This window comes from Macrobrachium rosenbergii, chromosome 9 (genome assembly GCF_040412425.1).
Source record: "Macrobrachium rosenbergii isolate ZJJX-2024 chromosome 9, ASM4041242v1, whole genome shotgun sequence".
In the NCBI taxonomy this organism is placed as follows: Eukaryota; Metazoa; Arthropoda; class Malacostraca; order Decapoda; family Palaemonidae; genus Macrobrachium; species Macrobrachium rosenbergii.
This window is the reverse complement of record NC_089749.1, coordinates 8,893,142-8,913,331: the sequence shown is the minus strand read 5'-3', so window position 1 is coordinate 8,913,331 and position 20,190 is coordinate 8,893,142. Positions and strand designations below refer to the sequence as shown.

The 20,190-nt window shown below is 35.4% G+C and overlaps 1 protein-coding gene across 1 annotated transcript; it reads right to left on the bottom strand.

The window, feature by feature from the left end:
* Positions 1 to 4,545: 4,545 nt before the first annotated feature.
* Positions 4,546 to 18,255, bottom strand: GlnRS (Glutaminyl-tRNA synthetase). Its single transcript, XM_067109523.1, is given in 16 exon segments — positions 4,546 to 4,880; positions 5,391 to 5,611; positions 6,235 to 6,397; positions 8,051 to 8,195; positions 8,198 to 8,221; positions 9,621 to 9,760; positions 11,356 to 11,579; positions 12,467 to 12,654; positions 12,886 to 13,072; positions 13,694 to 13,836; positions 14,416 to 14,559; positions 14,707 to 14,735; positions 15,504 to 15,540; positions 15,543 to 15,639; positions 15,850 to 16,017; positions 18,046 to 18,255. Coding segments are annotated over 16 exon segments (2,259 nt in total). The 5' UTR covers positions 18,154 to 18,255; the 3' UTR covers positions 4,546 to 4,639.
* Positions 18,256 to 20,190: the final 1,935 nt, after the last annotated feature.

Below are 20,190 nucleotides of genomic sequence, written 5' to 3'. Positions count from 1 at the left end.
CTGTACAATATAGAAAAGGGTGTATTTGATGCAGTACTGGCGAGATAATGAGAAGTTTACTAAGATAATGAGGAATTTGTGGTCGTTTTTCCGTCTTTTACCTTCATAAACCAGCAATGAACGGCTGGTACTTAACATAAGGGCGTTCCAAATTTGGGTCGGATTTCAGCCGTGTCTGAACCCGGAAGAGACTGAGGAAGCCCATTGGGTTGATGTTTGGTGGAAAAAGCATCAACTGAGTTAGGCGCCCAGAAAATTGTTCATATCGGCAAATTTCTTGATAATTATTTTTTTTTCTGCTTTCATCCCATAGGGCTGGTCATTCCTTGTAGCTTCCACCATGTCTATAACCAGCCCATTGGAGATGAATGTTAAAGCATCAACCGAAGACAGAAAATTGTTCATATCGGCAAATTTCTTATTATTTTTCCTCTGCTGCATCATAGTCATCCTTTTCTATGTTGTTCAGCCAAAAAATTATATTAATGAACTAGAACTTTGTGTGGCCGTCTCCTTTGCGTTTACCACCACGGCCTCATTCCTGCCAGTTGCTGGCTGGAATATTTACCGCCTTTTGTTTATGTCTTTATGTTCATCCCTGAAGGGCTGGTACTAAACACGGCTCCCATTTTGCGTGTAAACTGGTAGTTAAACTGGTAGTTATTGAACTAGAAGGGTGCGTTTGTAGTCTGGGGTTTTACCCATTGAATTTAATTTTCAGTCATATGCAAGATATTGTATTAAAATGTGGTTTACGTTCTTTGTATGTAATGTTTCCATGTCTTTTTTTATAGAATTTGTTGATTTTAACCTTGTTTTGGTTCCTTTTGTGCTGTTCAGCTGCCAATTCAAATTATTTGCGTAGCCAAAGCACAGAAAGGATGTTATTTGTTATTCAGAACAATTTATTATCCTTTGTCATTGAGCATCGGTATTGTGTGGACTTGGGAAGCTAAAACAGTTCTTCTTAGTTTACTGTTCATGCCTTCAGATGTTTATATATATAACTGTGGCATATTAAAGTAATGAAAAACATAGTTTGTTTTTAATGTAAATATTATAGATTAACTGGCATGACCATTTCAGCCTGTTTCTGTTTTGTTAGGTAATCCTTAACCCTTGGCACCGAGTTCAAGTAAGTCTCAAAAAGACTGAAGACCTCCTTATGCACTCTGCAACCTAGCTGTACCCTACAGCTATCGTTTCTCACTGGGGATCCCTCTGAGCATTTCTGCAGAATTTGGGTGCTACAGTGCTTACTTTTGGTTTATTTGTCAGTCCTGTCATCGCCAAAATTGCTTTATAGAACCCTTTTTCTTATTTTTACGTGCAATACACATTTGTAACAATATTTACAGAATTGCACTGCATAATCCATATAACCTGTCAAATCCTCAATATGACAACAATCAACAACAAGAATATTTTTTTGTTCTTGAAAGCGTTAATGACCATATGACAATTAACACAGTCAGCAATTAATTCCAAGTTAACATAACTGCACAGAATAATATCAAAAGCTTTCTCATTTATGAACTACAATTTGCAGTGTTGTATTCCGACAGACCAATATATTAACATTCATATCCATAATCAATATTTGTGGCTACTCTGTTTCTGCATCCAAAGTTTAGCCACTATTTTAACTTATGCTGTGTTCAGAATCTTGTTGTCTCTGTGTCATACACTAGATAAAATTTTAAGTATATTCTTTCATTACTATAAGTGATTACCAGCACAGTTCTCACAAACTCTGTCATTATTTTGGAATTTACACTCTTTCTCAGCAAATCAGCAGGTAATGACTTTCAAATATCATTTTCATGTTAGTGTATCGCATTTTAACAGGACTGAATTTCAAAACCACAGTTTAGCATGATGGGGTCAATCTCACCTACAGCATTTTTTATGAATAACAGGTTTCTCTTCTCCATTATGTCAGGGATTGACTGTAGATGACAGTTATTGTATTGTTAACTAATGCACATTGTCCTTCTTGCTATAACATTACAAATCATAACTTTAGTTTTAGTTTACCAGTCTTTTTTTTTTTTATTTCACCATGTTATTAATCATGGTTGTAGCATCATCTTGATGTCTTCTGTCAATAAATGATCATCAGCATACTCATTAGTTTAACCTCAAATCAGTCATGGGATATCTTTAATTGCATTAGCAACCTCACTTTTCCTCCCTGTGATCTTATTGAAAGCGTTAGAGGACCCTTTTACCGTCATGGTCTAAACTGTAGCGGCAAAAGCAACCTTCTCCATATAGGGAGCAGTAATAGCAACTTCCAATAAGATAGTCTTTTTGATGGGATTGCGATTTTGCAAGGCAGTTTTCCTTTTAGGGTTATGAATTTGTTGGCCACCATCATGGGCAAATCTGCTGTCTCCAACTGACACTGCCAGCGAATTTCTGTTGTTCAACAATCCTGGCATAACTCTTAAGAAACCCTTTATCTTGTAACTCAGTTTCTTCCCTCAGCACAGTTATATCATTCTCCATTTTATATCCATTCATTATTAAATAATCTGTGTCGAAATAAAAAGGACTTGAATTTTTGTGTTTTTTCATCGATGCCATCTAGAAATATACATCTTTTAGGGTACCACACATCACTTTTGTATCCTACCTAGTCTTTATCGTTTCCTCTACAGGATCTACATTGGGGACTTAAGTGTTCCATGAAGCAGTTTTGTTGACAATTTTACAGTGTTTTCTGATGCTTGCTTTTTCCAAGAACAACATAACCATGTTCTTAAAGAAAAAGGAAAAAGTTTTGACCTGCTATGAATGCAGGCAAAATTATCAGTGGTTATGACCAAACTAAGCATCACAGACACTTGAATATCCATTTTCCACTTGAATGCCACCTTAATTGGTAGGTGTGGGGAAAGAGGAAACAAAAGTGGTTGGTTTGTACAAACAGTAATGGTAGAAAATGGGTAAAAACACAGGGTAAAGTAGCAAAAAATTTTGAGAAAATAGTGTACTGTTTTACCATTATCATACTGGCTTCCCTTGAAAGTGCAGTGAATTCACAGTTAAGTCTAGGAACTACAGTACTTCACCCTCCTAGTTAACCATTGTTAATGAGGCAGTTGAATTGGTTTTACTTGAGAAAACCATTGAAGTATATGTAGAACAGTAGTTTGTCAGAGCAACATACCCACTTTAATTTTTTATTTCTTTCCAGATGATCATCCCTATTCGATGTTTCACCTGTGGGAAGGTGATTGGCAATAAATGGGACAGCTACCTTGGATTGCTGTCTGCTGAATACACAGAAGGGTAAGTTTTGCGCAGTGAATTATATTATTTATCTTGAAGAATAACTATTGGCCAAGTTTGCACCAGGGTGCCACAGTCTCCCTGTTGGCAAACTTAGTCGCTTTGTGGCTAGTGTTGTGTACTTATCTCTCAGAAGATGGCCTGTTTTAAGTATAATGTGTTTGCATAAAAAATTCATTAAAAAATTTATTTTGCACCTTTGAATGTCATTTATTTTCTGTAATGAATAAATCTTTTTATATAAATATATTTGTTTCCAGCGATGCCTTAGATGCCCTCGGCCTGAAGCGATACTGTTGCCGTAGGATGCTCCTGGGCCATGTCGACCTCATTGAAAAGTTGCTTAACTACGCTCCTTTGGAAAAGTAAACAGGTAGTTATTATTATTATTCTTTTCATCTATTGGTGTATCTTGTATTTTACAAAATTGGAACAAAGGTAACCAGTAAAAGAAACAGTGTTTACAAATGCTATATAGTACCTGCAGATTTCCATAGTTCAGAAGAAATATCTTGTCATTTCAAGTTGTTTTTGTTACAATGAAATAGTTGGAAAAGACCATGAATTCATGTTACTATAATAGATTTTGTTGGGCTTCTCAATTAATTTGTTCTTAATATGTGAAAAATGGATAAGGTTAAGATAAATTAGTTAGAATGGACCAAATTAAAAAGTAGTTCAGTTGAAATATTACAAATCTATAAATGGTTTCCTTTAGTGGGAATTTTCACTTGAAAACATCTGTCGAGTCTGACCAGTGTAAACCTGCTCCTATGCCACCAGCAACTTCAACATGCAACATCCAAAGAGCTCATTCACCTGTTTGAATCAAAAGTATTTTTATCCTCAACACAATTTAATAATTGTTACTCTCACTACATGTTTTTAATATCTACAAGAGTTAATATTTGTTTGTCACTCTTATTACACGCTTCAATGTTTTTCTTCATATTTTTTGTAATTTTGTCCACAGATTCAAGAAAATGGGCTTCATTATGCATCACTTTTTCCCCTTGTGTTTAGTGCAGTTACTTCATCTCATTTCATTGTAAGGTATTAGTAATAAATTTTCAAAGATAGTGTATTGCAGTTTTTACAGCCTCTGTAACAGAAATGCTAGTTTTTGTATCGCCCAGTTACAGTACCACATGACTTTAATAATAAAAGCCATATGATTCAGACATATATTCACGATAAAACATTTTTAAAGATACGTATACAATCGACTGTATTAAATAAAAAAGCGACTTCAATTCAGATTCTTTAATAATAATTAAAAAAACATTCTTATCAAAAGAATATCTTTATAATAATTAAATGGTACACTAACAAATAGTCAACGTTAATTTTTCCCCTTGTCAGCTTTGATTTCACAAGTCCTGTTGAATACCAAGTAATCTGGAGTGGAATCAGGATCCACACAAAAGAACCCAACCCGTTGAAACTGGAATTTCTGGTACGCTTCTGCTCCCTTAACAGAACAGTCTGCGAAGGCCACTTTAATTGTCAGAGAATTAGGATTGATATCTGTGAGGTATCCATCGGGCACCACAGCAGGGTCCTCTGGGAACTCGTGAATGAACCTGAAAAGATAAACATAAAGAAGTGACAATCATTGATTTCATGAACTTGTGTCCTGCAAGTACTACTCTCATTATACAGTCAAAACACCCTTTCTGCTCTCTACTGCAATTTGTAAAAGTGCAAAAAAGGGATTGTGATTTATCAATCAAATGTACTTCCTCAGGATAGATTAATCATGCAAATGAAAGATTATGTACAATTTTGCATATCTCAAACATTAACCTGTTGGCAAATAATGTTTTAAGTGAATGTCAAAAATTTCTGTATATAAACTGTGTGACATGAATTATAGTTTCCCTTTAAATGAGATGACAGGTTTATATTTTGTATGTTAGCCTCCAATATGGCAATTAAATTGTGACCTGTTCCTTATTATACTCTTATCCAATTTGAACGAAAAATTGGGTAAAAATTTAACAAGTCATTCAATGAACATTTAAAGCTTCCTTTCAAAAAAAAAAAGCTTACTAACACAGCACTTTAAGGTTTTAAAACACTTCAACACTCACAACTGCTCATACAGACGAACTTCACACTTGACAGGCTGTGCAACCCAGTGAATGAAAGATTTGGGCTTATTTTCCTCTGAAACAGCTTCACATGTGACTTTCAGGTAATCTACTTCACCTGATGGTGTCCTCACAACTTCCTGGAGTTTGATAATATAGCCACTATACTTGAGACCAACACTTTGTTCTGGGGTCAGCCCACGGTAATCTCCATCTGCAGTCTGGAAATGAAAGTCATAATGAGCTTTAGAAAAGTAGGCATAAATCCCATCCTTTGAGAACTACTTGTTTGCCCTCTTTGAAGATGCAGTCCAGTTGTAAATTACTTTTAAACAAATACTCTTTCCTAGATACTGTCAACAAGTGTTTATGATTGGACCCTGTTCCTAAATGACATCATAAAATGAAATGTAGCATTATCAAACTGCATTTTCTTCTTAAAAACCAGGATTATGCTCCCAGTGGTTGTAACACCACCACTTTCATCCTATATCAATATTTTTTGGGCTCTAAATGTGATTGAATGCATTAACTTTACAGATAAAATATCAAACTAAATGCCTGGAAAAAAAGTAATTGTGAAAGGCAAAGTATTTAAAACCTGAAAATGGGAAAATGTTTTATAATGAGTCTTTTCATACAACCAGTTTAATTATTTTGTGCCCTACATCACAACCTGATGTTTCTAGGGCCACCAGTTTTGTCTTGCACTGGAGAAGGGACCCACTACACTGGGATTCTCTGGGTCCTAAGCCAAGTCCTCCACTCAATGGTAAAGATTCAGTCCCATATACATAACATGAGATAGGGGAAATGTATAAAAATTGAATTTTTCCATCCTTACCTCACGGAAATCTGAGCGCTCTAGCCATAGCTCCTTGTCAAATGGGATTGAATGTGAACCTTCTTCATCAAATCCAGGAATGTTTGGAACGTCTAACATGATAGGTCCGTTGTTTGGGTAGTTTGTGATGACTACTCTCATGGGGTCCATCACTACCATAACCCTGAAAAATAAGGGGAATAATTAGCTAAAACAAATAATAAAATTTGGGAGCTGCTGTAAATTATTAAAGATTGTACCATAATTTTCACAAAAATGACAAATTTAGTGGTTTCAGAATCAATGTTGTTTAATCATAAAACTGCTAGTACATGGTGTACAATAAAATAGATGGCACAACTATTATGTTTAATTATTTACATTCTTCAACAGTTTATCATTATTATTATTATTATTCAGTAGAGGAAACATATTCATATGGAAGAAGCCCACAAGGGCCACTGCCTTGAAATTCAAGCTTCCAAAGAATACGGTGTTCATTAGGAAGAAGTAAGAGGAAGTAAAGGGAAATACAGAAAGAAGAGATCGCACTTATTAAAAAAGAAAAAATAAATTAATAAATAGATAAAAATGTATTAAAATGCAAGAAGAATAGTATTAGTAGTAATGCACTGGCATTTTCACTTGAACTTATGAAGCTCCAACAGCACGACATCCTCTGGGAGGCTGACTGTTCGACAGCCCGACACAGTGAGGAATAAAGGGCCTCTGGAACTGAGTCCATCAGTCCACAGTCAGTTCCAGTTGGCTTGTCTCAGACAAATTTTGGGAACCCTTGAAATCTCAAAGATTAATAATCTTTATGGCGCTACTGTTACTGTACTTGTAAACTGAAACACCTGCATATCAATAAATATAATGGTAATAGTAGTGACATAAAACAAAAGAATAATTAAAAATTACATCTTTAAATCACACTAGCATACGCATCAACTAAAAATATTTACAGACAGATATTGGTAGGAGACCTAAATGTCCATCAAGAAATGGACAGAAGGGTGATGCCTTACTGGAATTCTGTCAAAACCAAGGATTAAAGTTGCTATGCATAAAAACAAGTAATATGAGGTGTAACACTGAGGATCAGATAGATAAAAGATCCTTTAAATTCAGGCATAGGAGAGAGGCAGGAAAAATGATAATGTATAAAGAGAGAAGTGTAGTGAGGTTGAAATGATGTGGTAGGGGCAAAGAAACTTTGGGAAGAATGGAATCGGAATTTTTAAACAACAGAAAGAAAAATGAAAATATCCAGGATAGCAACGTAGCCAAAGGTGATGGAAAAAATGAGAATGGAGCAAAATATATGAAATGAAAAGATAAAAACCTTGAAAAAAAGAAAAAAAAAAGACTGAAATAAATTAGGTATCAGGAAAACCTCTTGAATGAAGAAAATGAATCTGAACTAGAAGATACTGGCATAACATAAGGGCCAAAGGAGAATACGACAGCTGGAGAGGTTAAAAGGGTCCTGGGGGAGGAAAAATGCTGGAGGAACCCAAAGACCTCCAGAATAACAATTGCTATACTGCTTAGTACTGTATATTATGCTGATAGGGGCAAACACAAACTACATAAGAGGTACTGTACGACCTTTTGTAAGAAATGATCACAAAGATATTAACAGCTTTATTACATCACAACCAAGGCAGCAAATCCACTCACTAAACTTAAATGCTAACTGCTACAAAACAGTTAGCTGGGATTATAAGATTGTGAATTGAAGACAAAAGAAATTGAGGCTACTAATTTACAAAAACTTAAATATATAAGACATTCAATGATTCTTATAGAACTAAAATTTTCTTGACGTTACCTGCGTGCTGTCATATTTAAAACCCGGCGAACGCAAGCTTCTAAGGCCCTTGGGTGAATAGAAATCTGAGCTCCAGTTAATCCTAGAGTGGCACAGAAACTGTTAATTGCTTCAGCTGGGAACCCTCTTCGTCTAAGAGCAGTTAGGTAAAGAGTCGTGGGTCATCCCAATCTGAAAATTGGCGAGCATGATAAACAGGAAATCTATAAATTTTTAGACTTCAAAATTCCTGGCAAAACTGCAGCTGGAATATCGCTTTGCATGGTACAAATAGCTGCAAGTAACATTAGATACATATTCTAGAATGAGAATTGCAGTTACACATGTAACTACTAAAAACTGAAAAGTTAAATTTTTATAAGATTTTCATGAGATTTCAACTGTTAAGAGGCAAATATTGATTGTTTGTCAAAATCATTGGATAAATCTTCCCTGCTATTCAAAGACAGATTTAAAAAGAACACATACTTGAAATATTTACTTTCAGAATGCCACTACATAAAGATCAGACAACTCTCAAGTCTAGGTGGCAAGCACATGCCTGTGTAACCCAGGTAACATATTAAGGTCCTTGAATGCCTCAAGAACCCTAGAGAATATCAGAAAGATGGCCGTTCATTAAATCAACCACTTTTCAGCAATTTTTACTTCAGTGGAAAGACTATATTTCTTATTTATTTTATGCTTCATTTTCATATTTTATTGTTCTGAAGCAATGTAAATAGGTATTAGGCAAATCAAATTTAATAATACTAGCCCTTACAGAACACGCTAAATACAGGTATAATATTAAGCACACCCATAGACAAGATACAATGCACATGGTATAAGAAAAAAATTCTGTAAATTTTCTGTACCTTCCACGGGAAGTTGGAAATGAATATTTGCAATCCCGTGTGGGGACTCTTTTCCGAAAGACAGTCATAAACATATGCTAATTTTACCAAGATATAAATGTTTTTTTCTAATAATTTTTTATATTTTGTAAATTTATAATTACAACTCCCACAATATCATAACAGATAAGAATTAAAATCAGTAAAAAATTCTGAGTATATTTATGGTAAAACATTTACGAGACATCCTGGGATAGGGAGCTGCAGTATGTGCATTCCCCAATGAAATCTCAAGTCAAATTGATCCCCTTCTATCCTCTAATGAGATATTAGAATTTCCAGAAGTCATTTATGGTTCACTGAGGTGATTTAAAAATTTTTTGTGCAAGATTTGTTCAAACTGTATGGCAGGAAATGCTGATCATCAGGGGATGATACAGTACCCGGAAATAACGCCAAAGCTATAAATAGTCGTCAACTGACGAAGCCGCTTACAAAGGGTTAACAATTTTTTAACCAGGTTATACGTCAAAAAGCAACCTTTGCCAAAAGGGGGATGTTCAACTCCATATCATGATAATTTGCTGGCATTTTTTTGTGTTCCTCATAAGGTAAAATTGAAAATGACACAACAGTATTTGAAATCTAGGACAAAAGCCAAGAATGAAACATTTTTTCTAAGCTTCTAACCTGAAACAAAAATAAAAACCAAATTTCAAAAGAATTCTACTTACCTCTTACATGTCCCTCAGATATCAACTTTGCAATTTTCCTTTTAGAAACTACAGTACAGTTCATATTCAGTCTCCCATACTCCCACTGGACGGGGCTATAAGTTTCCACTGCATTGCAAAGCCAATAATATGAAGATCGTCTGTGAAAAAACAAATAATGTTGACTTAAAATTAACTCTGGAAATTTAAGAGACTTAAAAGATCATCTATCATCAACTCACACATCTTACTATAAATTAAGCTTCTTAGAAGCAAAAAAATTTTAATCTAATATAGGCCTTTATGCCAAGTTCTGAATTGCAAGCCATTGCTTTAAAGATGGTTCCTTGTGTATTTGGCCACAGAACCAACCCTACCCCCTTCAATGCAAAGGGAATGACAGCATCAATAGCCTAAGTTGTGTGTGGAGGTCATCAGTTTGAAACTATCCAGATCTAACCCTCCATAACTCAACTCCATGCTAATTTGGGCAGAACTTTCTTACCTTTTCCCCTTCCAGTCTTCTCTCCTTCATCTACTCATACTGACCTCCTTAACAAACCTTGTGTGTGACCTCAAATATGCTGACAATCGTGCTCTAGCATTTTTCTGTATGGCTCTGTTTTGAGTAGATGTATTCCAAAACTGTTCTCAAAGGATTAGTAACTTTTTACATTTTCTGTAATGTGCCATTTCCATTCATTTGCCTTTTCTCCATTCTAATGGTGTTTTGTCAAGTAGTGAATTGGTAAGCGTTTTAATGCCTTGAAAACTCATGGTACTACTTGCTGCCTAGATATCATCAGTAATCAACAACAATTGGCAATTAAAAGATGAACCCTATTCATATGGACCAAGCCCACGGGGTACTGACTTGGTCAAGCTCCCAAAAAATATGGTGATTCATTATAAAAGTAACAGAGGTAATGGGAAATACAGAAAGAGATCACTTATTAAAAAAAGAAAGAGTAAAATAACTTACGAATATATTAATAATATGACTTTTTCTTGCCAGTCTCACAGTAATGGGTTACCTGTGGTTTTCCATTTTCTCTTTCCAGTACTATTAACTGCAGTGGCTTTTTCATTTCACCACTATAAGTCATTTGCTTTCATTTAATGTTTGATGAGCATTTTTATATTTTGGCTCATACTGTAGTTTGTACGCATACCAATGACTTGTTTGTGTACTTTCTGAGGATTTTAGTGATTTTCATTATATCATAGGTAACTTGTGAGGCCATCTTAAACACAAGTCTTCCACCCTGACTGACTACACAAGCTACTTGAATTTATATGAAGGGAGGCATGCTGTCGAAACCCCAACTATTTGAAAAAGCTATTAAAATCATAATCAAGCCAATGCTTAGATAGTCAATTATAGATCAGTAATGACCATTCAAGAGGAAAAATGAAACTAACATTCTGGAGAATGACCTAGACAAATTAGCTACTGTAACTTCTAAAACCCAATGATTGAAAATCAGATTTCAGAACTTGACCTCTGCTGCATTCTCAATCAGAGTGCAAGATTTTTGGGACAACTTTTTTACAGTGTTCGGTATTTAATCAACTTACTTGGAGGTCATTGCTTAATACGGTTCAATATTTAATTGTGTCAACAACTGTCTATGATGGGTAAAATACAAAGTTTTGTTATTATAGGACAAGAACCATCCAACGATACAGGCGTAGAAATGATCTGAGATTCAAGCTGCATACTAAAATAACTTTGCTAAACAAAGATTGATCTTACCTGGACTGGAATTCTTTTGTGCACAGGCTGTGTGTAATGTTTTCTAGGGAGTCACATAAACAGTGAGTATAATCGTAAGTTGGATATATACACCATTCGTTGCCAGTACAATGGTGGGGGAAGTACTTGATTCGATACGCCACCGGATCTAACTTGCCTTCTTCCAAGGTTAGCTTCAATCTCAACGTTGCCTCCCCTTCATCAAATTTTCCATTCTTCATGTCCTGAAACACATCCCAAGTAAATTTATTATGTTCATGCATCACATTCAAAAACAAATACAACAGGTTACCTGAACAAGGTTTTACAGGCTTCTCTATTTCCTGTGGAAATCCTTACAAAATCATTGAGTGAAAAAGCACTTGAAATAATTTGAGAAATAGACACATAACAGGAGACCAAATAACAATATCCTCACTTACAAAAGTATAACTTTCTGAAAATCAACTGAGTGTTACATTTCTACTGGTTTAAAGTAACTTACAAAGTCACATTTTGTTAGCAGGGAATATGTAGTACTAAACTTTCAATATATCACTTTGAATAAACCTCCTACTCTTCAAAGGCTCACTCAAATGCAGTCATTCACTCTCAAATGAGTAATGAAAGCTGGAACACAAAACAGATGAGGCTGGGTAGTTTAGTCAGGCACCAGGAGTGCAAAGCATAAAATGAATCCAAGATAAAAAGAAAAGTAACTGAAAGCTTACACTGCAAAAAAACATTTAGTGCTACCTTCAGACCACAACTATAGGGCGTAAATTCCATCGATTCCTAGCTGTCAACCTAGCTCGTTCTTTGCCAGGTACTTAGTACTGTACTACTGTTATTCTTTGAAAGATGAGAACACCTAGTGATTTTCCTTAAAATTTCTAATATTTTATTACTAGTTTTATGACCAGACAATCTTAGTTATGGATGGATTTGGGTGGCGTCAGTACACAAATTTTTCAGGTGGTTTGGCTCGTAAGCAAGCACCTCAGAAAATAAGCTGTTGGTAGTTAGTTCCTCTTGCAAATCATGTACTTGTTCACTTCACTTCACAAAGATCAATCAAGAACCCCACGCTAAATATCAACTCATGAAAATATAAATCATAACTACTCCATACCTCAAATAATTGACGCGATTCTTCGACAGGCCTTTCCCTCCATGGTGAAGGCTTGGGGTTAAACCCTTTAAGTTCTTCAGCTTTCTGATGACATACATATGCCATATTTTTCTCTATTAATAACTTAGCCCATTCATACAACTGATGGAAGTAATCGGACGAATGTGTAATTTTGTACGGTTTGTAACCTGAAAAAAAAAAAGAGTAAAACCAACTAAGGAATAAGAACTAGAGTAGTATCAGAAGGACTTGGTAAAAACAAACTTATTTTATGTTACTCAAAATTGTCAAAATTATTTGTTTTCATTTGTCAAAACATGACCACAAATAGAACAAATGTTTTGAAAAAAAATGTTTAAACTTTACTTATACTTAAGCCAACCTTGTGGTCAACATACCCCTATCATCTCTATACATACCTAACCACTCCACCATTTCCTTGATTCCCTTGAAGAACTTCTCTTCTTCTTTCTCGGGATTCGTATCGTCGTATCTCAGGAAACACACGCCTCCATTTGCAGCAGCATACCCAAAGTTAATGTTAATAGCCTTTGCATGGCCTATGTGTAAAATACCATTTGGTTCTGGAGGGAATCTTGTGCGAACCTACAAAAAATATTAAACGTCATTATGAAAATAACTACTACATGAAATATTTAATGACCATAGTAATTTATCAATTAAAATGATTAATAATCAAGACTAAAAAGCCATCAATTGCATGGCAAGCTACAATAAAACAGCCATTAAGTGAGAATATTGTTTTAGGAGCATGAGCCAGTTGGGTTAACATTATGCAAATATGGCACAGAATTACATGTACATGTACTACACTGCATCTTATATAGATTTAATACAACAAGATCTGAAAACGTTTGTACTATGATGAAATTATAATTTTTTATAATTATTAAGTACTTTAAAAAGCCCACTGGTCTAATGTGTAGTACTCTCAGAGGGCTGGCTGCTAAGATGAAATAAGGAATGATAAAAGAATAAAACTAGATAGATAAAGGAATAAAACAAGGTAACTAATCACATTTGACTTGAATGATAAAAAGCAAAAAGTTCTGCAAGCAAATCAATGTGATCATCCAGCTCATTGTTTCAAGTCCAATTCGCAAATGTTCCATTACAAGGTCAAAACCATATGCTTGGGTCAGTCTGTGAGCATCAATACCCAACAAAAACTTTATATATTTAATTTTAACCTTCAAAGCTACACACCTGACCTCCTGTTACTTTGAGATGCTCCTTTAACAGGCGCTCAGTCTGATCCGTAATAATATAGCCGTCTGTTTTGTGATTTTCCCCAGGTGCGTGAAACTGTACAGTTCGTAAGAGCTCTGTCATTGTTAAACACTGCTTCTCTGTTGAAAGGAAAAATAAGTACAGGGTATAAGGTTATGAAAAGAAAGACATAGGTATTCCTAACCCAAGACATACATTAATGTTACCTTGTAATACAATATGATCACTTTATTACCATTATACAGTATCCCTGGATGAGCCCTGCAGGGAAAAACAATAAATTAGGTGTAGGCTAACTGAAATGCTAAGACAATAAATTAGGCGTAGGCTAACTGAAATGCTATTACAGTGTCTAAGAATCAGAACTGGTCCTTATTTTATTGAGAAACTGAACCGAATTCAAGATTTTAGATAACTCCAGTCCAGAAAATATTTTTCTAACCTGTACTATTGGTCATCCTTTGTTGCATCATTAATGTAGATGCCCGTAACATGATAAATGGAATAATTACCAATTTACATGGCCCTAGTCCAACCTTCCAGAACTTTCCTGAATCCACATGAAGCAAACTGAGCATGGAGATTAGTTGAAACAAATAATATAGGTACATAAATAAGATATGAAATGCAGTTGGCATACTGATACTGGTCTAAGATGCAATAAATAAGAGACAATCTTAAGAGAACAATTTTCTAACCTTGAGGGGCTGAGTCAACCTTATCCGCTTTCTCCTTCTTTTCTGCATTTTTAACCTTTGGAGGCTTCACTAAATCCTCTTCTCCTTTGGGACCAAGGAGTGTCAACACCTGAAGATCTATCTCTTCCTTCACCTTCTTACTATCTGCTTACATGGAGGGATGCTCGACTGTTATCAAAGGGACCGACCTGTCATAAAAATTATACCCGACGTAAACTACGACAAAATAAAAATTTTTAAAAATTATACCTCGACGTAAACTACGACAAAACTAAAAATAGAAAATTTCACACATTCTTTGACTATTGAACTGTATATTCCTTGTAAACAATATTTAGACTTAAATAGAAAAATTTCAAAATGGTGCTTCACAAATTAAAATGTAAAGCTTTTACAAGAAACCAATTATAATTAGCCTTATTCCATGTAAATGGTCCCAGCCACACACACTGGAAGAGCTACCAGAATACCATTCCCACAGCAATGCTCAGCTCACAGTCCACTGTCCGCTAATCAACCCCTTATTCCCGGGAGGCTTCAATTGTGTTGGCTGCATTTCCCAGAGTCTACACCAAGCTCTTTCCCAAATATTCAGCTCCATCTATTTCTTTCTTATGTACTTTTTCATGTTCATATATTCTCAAGCAGTTTACATGTATTTTCCATTCTCTATGTGAATTAAAGGTTCAGAGAGTTTTAACCTTTTCTACCTGTTGCTTTTTTGTTGGCATCTTTTCATTGCCAATGCTTCATGGAGAATTCTTTTCTCTTTGGTAACCCTAAATTCTTTTCCTTTTAATTAATTTTCTATCCTTGCTTAAGAGTGTCTCTTTTTGTCTGGATTTTTCTAATGGTGTAGAGTAATTTCCCATATACTGGGTAATGTGTGTAATGCTGTGATTGATGAATGGTGCTCTCAAATATTAAATACTACAATTAATGCAGTGAGTTCTAAATCTGGAGCGAAAACTACCAGATGGAGGCAATTGTAAATTAACAGTCTGCACTTCATTTCAACGTTCAACATTTATATAAAGAAAAGACAGTATTTGTTCAAACATACAAAGCCAATGGTATACAGAACTTACCTCTGAGAAAGTAATGCTTCTTTATGCTTTCCAATTATTGAGCTACACTTGCCTCAATCTCATCCTGCGACACTTCGACCCCGACTCCGCATGATTTTTCAAATTCTTCGATGTTGATGTTGCCTGACACACTATTCTGTTGGGATAAGAATTTTTTGAAATTTTTCATACTTCTCACCAACATGTAATCATATTCAATAAATGTACATTATCAAATAGCAAGGATGATGGGTTTATACATTTATGAATATAGATTCAGTTATCGATGAAAGGTGTAAACTATGCAAATACATTTCAAGTGATAAAAAATCAGTCATTCTATAAAAGTGTTCTTATAATACCGTACCTGAACAAACTTAATGGCCGCAGTTAACTTAGCTTCCTGGTTGATGCGTCCATCCACTACGTAAGAGACAAGTAATGGTATGTGCTTGTGAAATTGCTGAGGAAGTTTTGTGCCGAGATGATACAGTAGATTACCTACAGGTTTGGTTATATCACCTTTACCTTTGGCCTAAAGGAATAAAAAATGCGAATGTTAGTGAGTCGATGCCTTGGTTTAGTTGACAGATTTTCACGGGCTAATGCTATAGTGGATTATAAATTTAACAGAATCTTGAGTTGCAGGTATATCAGTAATTCATCTTATAGTTTTTTATATTCTATAACTTATTTTAACATTGACCTCTGCTGGAAATACTTCCCTTATGCAAAAAGGTTTTAAGATGGAGAGAGATGTAACACAAAATGGATACATCATAACCCAACACCAAACCTAATCTGTTGGGTCCTACCCTGCCAAGATGCCCTATAACCTGATCTAGAGCTCCATAAATCAAAGTGAAACACACAGGTGCATGCTAATCTGTCCTAACTTATAATGCTGGGCCCTGCATCTAAATGGGGACCAAAAATTACCAGATCAAAAGATTTAGACTTAAAAGACAAGTCGCAACCAAAGAATCCAGGCTGATGCATAAGGTTCTTGGCCTAGGCCAGAGATTTGACAGAGTTTCTGGTTTGCCTTCTAGATGACCTAAAAATCCCCAGCAACCATAAGGAACTAAAAGAGACTTACTGGGGTCCATTTGATTGGGATTTAGCTTAGCCTAAAAGGTAAAATCTTACTTATCATTATTGCATTTTGACTTGAAAATAAAATTATCCTATGTTTTAATGTATGCTTTGAGCCTTTCTCATTTTCGCTTCAATTGCAAATGACCTAACCAACCTTGCCCAACCTAAGGTACCCAGTCCTCACCCTATTGAATGATACTAGTTTGAAAACATTCCATATTTACCTTAATCTGAATGAGAACTATTAGTGGGATTAATATCATTGTATTTCTCTCAATCTGGATTTTTTCCACCCAAATAGTAAGCAGAGTAGGGAGACAAGGGTAGGCGCTGATATTTTTGTCTCCTAGCGACAACTTCCACTGAATAAAAGTTGATCTACACACTCTAAACTACCCAGTGCTTGATGTTACTTTGGGAGGTGTCAAGGGGGATGGCCCCGCCAGCCAGGTCAGGGTACAGTGCCTCAAGTCAGGTTAGGAAGTTAAGGTCTGCTTAGGTCAGGGCATGGCATTCTTGGAAAGGGTAGGTTTGGCCTGTTTTCATGGCCAGATTTCTCACACCTAGCCTACCCCTGTGTCCCTACTGTATCTGCTCCCACCACCAGTAAAATTACAGGTAATTACGCACAGAATGCTACGTTGTTGTTATGGAATGGTTACGCACTTACGCAAGTTATTAGGGAGTCATATGTTCAAGAAGGGATTAGCTCAGGAAACCTAACCTAACCCAATCTAGCAGGCCATGTTACTTAGCTGGGGGAGGGGGGGAGCCCTGGTCAAGGAAACTCCACTTTTTACCCAAACCTCCCTAGCCCATACCACTGCGCATGAGCGATAGCGTTCCTGGATGGCCAGCATACAAAATCAGTTCTGAGGTTAATTACAGGTTAATTACAGTCGACTGCCAGAAAATAATGTTAACTTCTCAATAAGCAACTGAAATATTACAGGAAAAGTCAACTTCCCAGATAATACCCGATGCAGAGCAACCCCACAGTTCAACCCAACAACCTAACCCCGCTTTCCCACTGTGGTTCCTGGAACTGTGGGATATACCCTATGGGTAGGACGTACAAGGCTATCTCTGTACGTAGCCTACCCACTAAGAGTGAATGAAACAAATACAAAAATGATAATTTCAAGCCCAAACGCAACTTTGATTTTGAGTAAAACAATACTGCATATAAATGGAGCTCATTACTATCATTATTTTTTAACTTCATGCCCAGCCTAAAATGGCATCAGGGTAGGTTGAACATAAGAGCCCAATCTACCCAATTTAATTGAATATATAGAATTTCGCCTACCCTCCTCACCACGTCTACAAAAACCCCTTAAAATACTTTGGGAATCCTAATTAAATCCATGAAATCCCACGAAGATATAACTACAACATACAAAACATTATGAATTATAATAATTCTTATAAGCGATTTCATCAAAACCAACGCAAAGATACCCACCTCATCTACGATGCCCGCTAATAAGCCCGACAGAGGTTTGTTCTTGATGGTTTCGTTGACCTTCGTGTCCGATAACCCCAGGAGACTCAATTTGGCCGAAATGTCCATTTTATCCGAATAAATATGGCCCGGGGACCCGTTTAAGCTTCGACGGCCACTGTTCCGTGCTATAAAGACCCGTCGCACATGTCAGTGGGCAGTGTTGCCAGAGTCGGTTAGTCATGAAGTGGTTTCATTTTAGTTGCATAGACGACATGTTAATGGATATATATATTAAATAAAATATTGATGGGTATCATGGAATTTGCGTGATTATGGATATATATAAATATGTGTGTTCGTGATACGAGGGTTCAGTTTCCTTTGCAAAGACAAGAGAATGGTTGATATGAATATTAAAATGTTAAGAGATGTTATAAAATTTTGTGTGATGGTTAATTATGAATAGTATGCAAAATACCATCACGTGTGCTGAAATTTATCCGGGTTACTGATCTTTGAACTACAGTTCATATTACGAATGGTTAATAAATAGAATATTAATATAATTATGATGAAATTTTGTGTGGTACTTAATGATTCGTGTTATACAAAATTCCATTATCTGTCATCTATATATATCTATATATATATCTATATATATAATATATATATATATATATATATATATATATACATATATATATAAAACACACATACATATACAGACAGAAATACAAACGCACCCACAATCATACGTGATGCCACTCTTTGGAATGCTTAATGTTGGGTCATCAGCTGCCATCTTCCTTGAGCTGGTAACACTGTCCGCGTGAAAACACCGGATGACGTAACAGTCCTACTAATATTTCAGGTAGAAAAAAAGAAAGCGAAAAGAAAATAAAAAAGAAAAAGTCAGAGTAATTATTTACAAATGATTTCAAGTCGTTTTAAAAGAATTTAAAGACACTGAGTTAATATTATAAAGAAAGTCATGGCATTTCCCTCATGACCTAATTACCTGAATACGCTGAAATGCAGAGAAATGCTCTGAAATGTTACAATATGTATTGAAATACTACTGTATATACAAACAAATACACATTTTTGAAAGTATATCCATACTAAAATCAATGAATATATTCCTAGAAGCTCCCAAACACAGTAGAATACAGTGAAATAGGCCGAAAGAGCTCTGAAATGGGGGAAACTAAAGGATTAAGGGGCTTAATTCAAACAGATAAGAAATTAAGTGCATAAGTAGCCATTTCTAATCTTTGAAATTTAAGTAGCCACAGGAGGTGGTTTCAATCACATAACAGGTATTTCTTGTTAGAGACTCCGCAGTTAACGGTGTTCAATTAAAAGAAAACTAGTTTCGTTACGTGATTCAATTTAAAAAAAACGACCCAACGGCGACTTAGTAATGTGAAATAAATTTGCTTATTCTACGTTTTTAATTTTAATAGGTCTAGCTACGAAAAGTCGTTCCCAGACTTGTAAAATCTGATGTTTATATAATGCTAAAGTCTAAATCTATATTTTTACCATTAGGTTTAAATATTTTTGTAAGATTTGTATCGAGAGAGGTGAATTTGATGATCAATCTTGGCGCAATGATGGTGCAATCATCCACCGAGTATCGGCATTGCGATTCGACTCGGTAGCTTCCTGTATTACATATTTCCCGTTTCAGTCCGTAAGCGTTTTGTTAACTGGATAATACTGGAAAATCAGTATATACTTATATAATCGCAATTTGCTATGATTCTGTCAACAATAAACGGGTTTCTTTCGTTTTTGAACTGGGCATTTTTGCTAAAAAAAGAAATTCAAGATTAGGGACTAGGAATCTTAGAATGGAGAGCAAATAATCTAATGACCAAATACCAGATCACTTAGGCCTAGTAAACTTAACTTTTTCACTTAGGTCTAGTAAGCTTTACCTTTTCACTTAGGTCTAATAAATTTTACCTATTCATATGGGTCTAGTAAAGTTTACCTGTTCACATAGGTCTAGTCAATTTTAACTAGTAAACTTACCTTTCGACTTGCTTCACGAAAAAGTGTAGGCCTAATGTCTTCGTAGGTCCGTTTACCTAGCCTATTTTGTTGGATTAATCCATGCAGCCATTGTATGTTTTTGCAGGAAGGTTTTTTTTTCAT